A 9,395-nucleotide genomic window follows, 5' to 3' on the forward strand; every position below is an offset into this window, starting at 1 on the left:
AGATAGATAGATAGATAGATGATAGATAGATAGATAGATAGATAGATTAGATAGATGATAGATAAATAGATTAGATAGATGATAGATAGATAGATGATAGATAGATAGATAGATAGATTAGATAGATGATAGATAAATAGATTAGATAGATGATAGATAGATAGATAGATAGATAGATAGATAGATAGTAGATAGATATTATATAGATGATAGATCATAGATAGATAGGTAGATAGAGAGATAGATAATAGATGATAGATAGATAATAGATAGATGATAGATAGATAGATAGATAGATAGATAATACCGATAATACTGGGGGAAGAGGAAAGTGCAGTGGCCGTATCAGCGGAATATGTCAGTGCCTGCCACAGACTAAGAGGAGCCTGATATGTCATGGACTCCTGTATCCCAACACTGGACACGTCCCTATCCCCCGACTAAAGAGCCTGATATGTCATGGACTCCTATACCCCACCCTGGACATGTCCCTATCCCCCCACTAAAGAGCCTGATATGTCATGGACTCCTATACCCCACCCTGGACATGTCCCTATCCCCCCACTAAAGAGCCTGATATGTCATGGACTCCTATACCCCACCCTGGAAACATCCCCTATCCTCTAAAAGGAATTTGATATTCCTTGGACCTCTATATCCCCCCCCACCCCCGTATTTTTACCATATGCTTTGGCAATGCTAACATGTACTTAGTCCTGCCAATAAAGCTCATTTGAATTGAATTGAATTGAATAGATAGATAATAGATAGATAGATAGATGATAGATAGATAGATGATAGATAGATAGATTAGATAGAAGATAGATAGATGATAGATAGATGATAGATAGATAGATAGATAGATAGATAGATAGATAGATAGATAGATTAGATAGAAGATAGATAGATAGATAGATAATAGATAGATAATATATAGATAGATAGATTAGATAGATGATAGATAGATGATAGATAGATAGATAGATAGATAGATAGATAGATTAGATAGAAGATAGATAGAGAGATAGATAATAGATAGATGATAGATAGATAGATAGATAGATAGATAGATAGATAGATTGATAGATAGATGATAGATAGATAATAGATAGATAGATTAGATAGATGATAGATAGATAGATGATAGATAGATAGATAGATTAGATAGAAGATAGATAGATAATAGATAGATAGATAAATAGATAGATAAATAGATTAGATAGATGATAGATAGATGATAGATAGATAGATAGATTAGATAGAAAATAGATAGAGAGATAGATAATAGATAGATAGATTAGATAGATGAAAGATAGATTATAGATAGATGATAGATAGATAGATAGATAGATAGATAGATTAGATAGATGATAGATAGATAGATAATAGATGATAGATAGATAGATACATAGATAGATAGAAAGATAGATAGATAATAGATGATAGATAGATAGATAGATAGATTAGATAGATGATAAATAGATAGATGATAGATAGATAATAGATAGATAGATTAGATAGATGATAGATAGATAGATGATAGATAGATAGATAGATAGATAGATAGATAGATAGATAGATGATAGATAGATAGGTAGATTAGATAGAAGATAGATAGATAATAGATAGATAATAGATAGATAGATTAGATAGATGATAGATAGATAGATGATAGATAGATAGATAGATTAGATAGAAGATAGATAGATAATAGATAGATGATAGATAGATAGATAGATAGATAGATGATAGATAGATAGATAGATGATAGATAGATAGATAGATAGATAATAGATAGATGATAGATAGATAGATAGATAGATAGATGATAGATAGATAGATTAGATAGATAGATGATAGATAGATAGATTAGATAGATGATAGATAGATAGAGAGATAGATAATAGATAGATGATAGATAGATAGACAGATAGATAGATTAGATAGAAGATAGATAGATAGATAGATAGATAGATTAGATAGATGATAGATAGATAGATAGATAGATAGATAGATAGATAGATAGATAATAGATAGATAGATAGATAGAAAGATATGAGATAGATAATAGATAGATAGATAATAGATAGATATTAGATAGATAGATAATAGATAGATAGATAGATAGATAGATAGATAGATAGATAGATAGATAGATAGATAGAAATCCAAAAACGGAGGCAGCACACCATTAGTAGTGGAAAATTCAGGAGCTACTTTTATTAGCCCATCTCAGCAACGTTTTGGTTCTAATAGATGTGAACCTTTCTCAAGCCTGAACAAAGGTTCACATCTATTAGAACCGAAACGTTGCTGAGATGGGCTTAAAAGTAGTTCCTGCGTTTTCCACTACAATGGTGTGCTGCCTCCGTTTTTTGGATTCCTACAATTGAGGTTTCGTCTATGCCTGGGGGGCTCTGCAGCCGACTCTATTTTTCTTTTTCACGTTTGTAATTTTTTTGTGCTGCTCTAATACTTCTTTCTTAGATAGATAATAGATAGATAGATAGATAGATAGATTGATAGATAGATAGATAATAGATGCTAGATAGATAGATAGATAGATAGATAGATAGATAGATAGACCCAGATTCCAATCCTGTACTTTGGGCATGACCTTAGTAAAGAAGGTTGTGACATGCATGTCTAGAATATTATTTTACCCCATGAGGATTTACCATAAACCATGTGGGATTTTCTGGGAGGCTCCAGTACAATCTACTGATGCATAGTGTTATTAATTTGCATCCTCCAATGAGATAATATTCCATGCAGACACCTTGTGATATATATATATATATATAGAATAGTATAGCTATATATATGTGGAACATTCTGCTATAGTGTTCTATATACCATGTATTGTAGATAGTCATCTAGTGATAATAGTGAGTGTTGGGTAATCCTGTGTAGTGACAGTATTTCACCATAAACTCACACTGAGGTATATGTATATATATATATATATATATATATATACATATATATATACATATATATATATATATATATATATATATATATATATATATATATATCCATTCCCCCTGCTCTAGGCGCTGTGCTCTCATACATACACTGTGTATATATATATATATATATATATATATCTCTTATGGTGACGCAGGTGTATATATATATATAATGTCCATTCCCCCTGTGCTCTCATACATACACTATGTATATATATATATATATATATCTCCTATGGTGACAGCTCGGGTTATTGCCGGGATTCCCTCTGTAATATCATCTCCTCAGCGCAGAATTTCCCCATTAACCCTGAATTGGATGCAATTAACGACTTCCCTCCTTAGGAAGGTAAACTAGTGATGATTTCCCCTTTCATTGATTTGTTTTAAAATATTTTAGCGTGTTAAATGTTAATGCGTTATTAATTTTTACACTTTTAATTAAGCACTGATGTATTTTTTTCTGCCCCAATGCTATTAGTTCATTACTAACACTATTAGTCTTATTAGTAGCGCAACAATGTTGTTACCAAATGTTATTATTATGAAATCATCAATTAGAAAATAATAAATTATAGTAAATTGTGTACTTAATAAGAAAACCCGATAATAATGAATGTAATCATTTCCATAGCAGGCATGATGATGACAGATTTCCTGAGCTGTTCTCCCTCCACAGATGCAAGTAATGAAGGCAGGACACCAACTCATTTATGAAAAAAAGGTTTATTTAAATTTTATTTCATCAATCATTTCATCTGTCAAAAACAAATAAAGTAATAAATATTTTAGCTTTTTTTTTCTTTTCTTTTCTTTTTTTATACAAAAATAAAGAAGTGACAAAATATTGTGTGGCAGTGATATGTGTAGGACAGGCAGTGATCTACTTCCCCAGATCATGGAGGCACCTGTGGCTCCAAGGCTTGCTTGGACTTCTAGTACCCCAGCTGCTGGCTCACATGTTTCAAGTGATTGATGGAGAGAAACAAAACAATCTGTACCGCAACCTCTGTGTCCGACTTCAGCAGATTGCTGGTACCTGTAGTCCCCCAATAACTAATAACTAATAACAAAGCAGGCAGTGAGGAAAGCACAGTAGGCAGTGATGGGCATCCCATACAACATTACCAATAGACCCTTATCTTTCAACTATCATACATATAAAACATGGAAAACCAGCTCTGTATATGTGTACAAGAGCCAGGAGCATGTGCTGACATGACATTTACACACAGAAAAACAAAACAACAAATGTCAATGGCCAAAAAAAAAGGAACAGAACCCTATTAATACGCAATCAGAGGTCCATTGAGGAATGTTAAATAATATATAGATATAATATTTATATATTTACAGCAGATTCTCGTCACCTGGGCTATGGTTGTTAAAGAGTTAATCCAAACATTTACATAGGAAGAGAATTAAAGGGGAGCTCTGCCCAAAGAAAGTCTAAGCATGAGTGGGAAGGGTGCAGGGGCCACTGGTAGAGGGTCTATAGTGTGTCTTCACTTATTATAAAAGGACATAAGAAGCCTCCAGCTGCCTGTATTGCATAAAATAGGAGAATGAGATAGATAGAGAGAGAGAGAGAGAGATAGATGATAGATAGAGATAATAGATAGATAATAGATAGATAGATAGATAATAGATAGATAGATAATAGATAGATAGAGATAATAGATAGATAGATAGATAGATAGATAGATAGATAGATAGATAATAGATATATAGATAGATGATACATAGATAGATAGATGATAGATAGATAGATAGATAGATAGATAGATAGATAGATAAATAGATATAGATAGATAAATAGATATAGATGATAGATAGATAGATGATACATAGATAGATAGATAGATAGATAGATAGATGATAGATAGATAATAGATAGATAATAGATAGATAGATAGATAGATAGATAGATAGATAGATAGATAGATAGATAGATGATACATAGATAGATAGATAGGTAGATAGATGATACATAGATAGATAGACAGATGATACATAGATGATAGATAGATAATAGATAAATGATAGATAGTAGATAGATAATAGAGACAGATAGATAGATAAATAATGTGCAGATTACATAGATATATGAGATGATAGATAATAGATTATAAATAGATAAAGGCTAAATAGATAGATATAGATCTGACCTATGATCTATCTATCTCCTATTATCTATTATCATCTATCTATTATCAATATCAATATTATCTATTATATATTATCTATCTATCTATCTATCTATCTATCTATCTATCTGTCTGTCTATCTATCTATCTATCTATCTATCTATTGTTGATGTATTATCTATTTATTATCCATCTATCTATCTATCTATCTATCTATCTATTATCTATCTATCTATCTATTATCTATCTATCTATGGTTTCTTAATACCATTATTAGGTTGGCTACAGATTTAGAGGGAACCTGTCACCCCCAAAATGGGAGTTGAGCTAATCCCACCGGCTGTAGATAAGCCCTGATGCCGGTGGGCTTAGCTCACCTTCCATTTTGGGGGTGACAGGTTCCCTTTAATCTGCAGAGAATCCAGTCATGTTCCTATGACCTTCTCTGAGTCTGGATCTATAACGATCTTGTAAACTGTCGCCTCCGATCTGCTCTGTGGACCCCATGTTCTGTGGCCGCTGTTGGGGTCGTTGCCCCCCGAATGCCCCTGGTAGTTCTGGTCTGTGTTGTTGCCCGGGCGCCTGGATCAGTGGGAGCAGATGGGGCTTCTGTGGATCACTGGTTAGATGCTCCACGTGATGGATCCGCAGATCTCCCCTGGTGAGGTCTTCTCCTGGTGGCCCCAGAGCCTCCTTCCCTGGTCAGTGGTGGCCAGTCACTTGGAGTCCGCGCTCAGCCTGGACACATGGTGATGGGCCGCAGAGGGCACCTGGCACATGCTACAGGGGCACGGCATGCCGCTCCAGTGTGGGAAGGCCCCACCCAGGGGTGCGGAGCCGGGGCTGGGGGACTTGAGGAGACCGTGGGAGGCTGGGTGAGGAGCCTGAGGTATTGGGGCAGGTGGTGGAGGTGGTGGTGGCGCTGCCCTGACTGCGGTGATGCCAGTGGTGGCCAGGGTGGCAGCTGTGGATGGGAGCAAGGGGTGATGCATGGGGTGCCCTACTGGGTGTCCAGGGAGAGGAGGTCCATGGCTCATGGCTCCACAGGCTGATGGGTGGTAGGCCGCTACGGCAGCGGCAGCATGGTGGTGGTGGCCCCCATAGATCTCACTGACCAGCCGCTTCATCTCCTCCAAGGAGTTGGTGAGCATGAGGATGTAGTTGCGCGCCAGGAGCAGGGTGGCAATCTTGGAGAGTTTCCGCACCGAAGGTCCGTGGGCATAGGGCATCACCTCCCTCAGGCCGTCCATGGCGATGTTCAGGTCGTGCATCCTCTTGCGCTCCCGACTGTTGATCTTCAGCCTCAGCTGCTGCAGCTCGCCCTCACTCATCTGCTTCTTGTCCTTCTTGGCCGCAGCCGCCGCCGCCGCCGCCGCCGCCGCCTTGAAGGCCCCGAGTTTATCCCCAGCGGCCGCGGCCAAGGCCATTGCATTGCGCAGCTCCGCGCTCAGCTCCGCGGGGGAGTCGCTCATGGTGGACGAAGACACCGCGGCCGAGAAGCCGCCTCCTTTCCGGGAATGCAGGAATATGTCGTCCACCTCCGGGGAGGAGGCCCGGCTGGAGCCCAGGCTGGCGTCGGAGTCCATCAGGAAGGTGGAAGCGACCTGTGGGGAAGATGCGGCACCGTGAGATGAGGGAACCAATATACAGGCTCTATAAATAACAGTCTGTCTCTGATTAAATGTCCATTTTCTTTTTTTCCTCTTTTGTATTCTATATACAATGTCTGTTTCTTCAGCCACCTAATGTAAAACCGCATCATTTTCCATTTCTATTAATTAATCTCAATATTTATTGATACAAATCGATAATTGGTGACACATTACCCCTGGTATATAATAATAATAATAATAATAATAAATCAGCTGCATAAGGACATTATTATGTGCTGCACTACAGTCGCCTCCACCAGTGCTTTACTTGCCCCCCGTGAAAGTTCCCAATATTTTACCGCATGGTCTGCACACACTTCCTACAATTTCACTTTGATTAAAACCACTAATAGTAACAATAATTATTACGGCTAATAATATAGAAAATACTACCTCCATCAATATTACTGCCAATAGTAAAAACAAAAAAAGTTAACTTAAAAAACTTCACCTACAGTGCGCAATCACAAATCATTAGAAACAATAACAATAATTAACTACTATAGCAACCACTATAAATAATTCTATAACCTCTACTATTATTACAGCTACTAATATTCATTAAGGCGCAAATATCCATCACATGCACCTGCACACCATCAGTAATGCACCGGTACATCGGCTCTGCGGGAAGAGAAGACATGCAAAACAACGAATGCTCAAAAGATGAGGACAAGTTGTGTTAACCTCTTACTGTCTGGGTTAGGTGACATTATGCATGTGAAAGGGTCCTGTGAGTTTTCTAACACTATTTCTGTGCAGTAATTGTGCAAATTGTCCAGTGTTTGTGGAGTGTGCGCTGTAAGTGTGCAGTGATTGTGGAGCATGTGCAGTAAGTGTGCAGTGTTTGTGGAGTATGTTCTATAAGTGTGCAGTGTTTGCGGAGTGTGTGCTGTAAGTGTGCAGTGTTTGTGGAGTATGTTCTATAAGTGTGCAGTGTTTGCAGTGTTTGCGGAGTGTGTGCTGTAAGTGTGCAGTGTTTGTGGAGTATGTTCTATAAGTGTGCAGTGTTTGCGGAGTGTGTGCTGTAAGTGTGCAGTGTTTGTGGAGTGTGTGCTGTAAGTGTGCAGTGTTTGCAGTGTTTGCGGAGTGTGTGCTGTAAGTGTGCAGTGTTTGTGGAGTGTGTGCTGTAAGTGTGCAGTGTTTGCAGTGTTTGCGGAGTGTGTGCTGTAAGTGTGCAGTGTTTGTGGAGTGTGTGCTGTAAGTGTGCAGTGTTTGCAGTGTTTGCGGAGTGTGTGCTGTAAGTGTGCAGTGTTTGTGGAGTGTGTGCTGTAAGTGTGCAGTGTTTGTGGAATGTGTGCTGTAAGTGTGCAGTGTTTGTGCAGTGTGTGCAGTGTGAGCATTAGGGCAGGATGCAATGGTACACAGTCCTGATGGGTGTCAGCAGCAGTAACTTACTTGGCTGTTGGAGGCAGCAGCAGTAGCAGCAGGCTCTGATCCCACAGCCACACAGCTCCTTGTCTGCTGGCACACAGCGCTAGTGCTCAGGGCTGGACGCCTCTGGCTTTATATGCAGAACAGTAGAACAATGTCATTGTCCTGGATGGGGGGAGCTGATAGCCAATCAGGGAGGGAAGGAGGAGTGATGTCACTGGCCTGGGTGATCAGCATGACAGCATCCAACACAATGACAGCTGCTCCTGCAAACAAAACCCTCAGTATAACAATAACATTGTATATAGAGAGAAGGTCCTAATAGAGAGCAGCCCTGAGCCAGTGCAAACAGCAGCACATGGCTGGACCCCGAGCAAACACTCACTGTGCACAATACTGACCACTCCACACTCTAGTGTTATTACTGTGCCACCAGCCCAGGGCACTGGAGTAATGACCAGTCTGTCAGAACCCCATCAGATGGGTGTAAGTAGGTAAAGAGATACTAGATAGATATAACATAGATAGATGATAGATAATAGATAGATAATAGATAGATGATAGATAATAGATAGATGATAGATAGATGATAGATAATAGATAGATGATAGATAATAGATAGATGTTAGATAGATGGATGATAGATAGATAGATTATAGCAAAAGCACAAGAAACAAGAGCCATCAAAATATCTGCACACCACCAAAGTTATGATAAAAATAATATAAGCTTTATTGGGAACATAATTAAAAACATCTAAAATCACACATAACCTCCGTGCAGACGCCCCTGTGAACACTGTATGCCAAAATATACATAGATATATAAACGTATGAAATCTTCCAGACGTGTCCCTGCCCTCTGCACTTAATATTATTAATGTAACTATATATAGTCAAAATTTGAAATGAACACGCTGTATACAACCATATAACAACAAATATGCACACAGTCAAGTATAATACAAGCCACACAGCATGCAAATAGCATGCAACACCCCACCACAATATGCAGCTTCCAGCAAAAAACCCCTATGGACCCAGAGGAGCAGATAAAATAAACTGCCCTAGATATCCAAAGAAAGGGACAGGGGAAGATGTCCAAATATAAACACTGAAATACCCTGCATAGTCTGATCCTAGGAGTGGTCAAAAGGTGAAAATAGTGCTGGAGAAAGCACCATAGGATAAATCCTGCTGCAGGAGGCTGTGAGGCTGAATAGTCACAGGGCAAATGCGACCGGAGGAGAG

The 9,395-nt window shown here is 38.4% G+C and overlaps 1 protein-coding gene across 1 annotated transcript; it reads right to left on the bottom strand.

The window, feature by feature from the left end:
• Positions 1–5,316: 5,316 nt before the first annotated feature.
• Positions 5,317–8,230, bottom strand: OLIG2 (oligodendrocyte transcription factor 2). The gene is made up of 2 exons (XM_069760038.1): positions 8,170–8,230; positions 5,317–6,723 (listed from the first exon to the last, which is right to left on the bottom strand). The coding sequence occupies exon 2, from the start codon at positions 6,703–6,705 to the stop codon at positions 5,836–5,838; it is 870 nt and encodes a 289-aa protein (XP_069616139.1). The 5' UTR covers positions 6,706–6,723; positions 8,170–8,230; the 3' UTR covers positions 5,317–5,835.
• Positions 8,231–9,395: the final 1,165 nt, after the last annotated feature.

The sequence above is a fragment of the Ranitomeya imitator genome, chromosome 3 (genome assembly GCF_032444005.1).
Source record: "Ranitomeya imitator isolate aRanImi1 chromosome 3, aRanImi1.pri, whole genome shotgun sequence".
NCBI classification, from domain to species: Eukaryota; Metazoa; Chordata; class Amphibia; order Anura; family Dendrobatidae; genus Ranitomeya; species Ranitomeya imitator.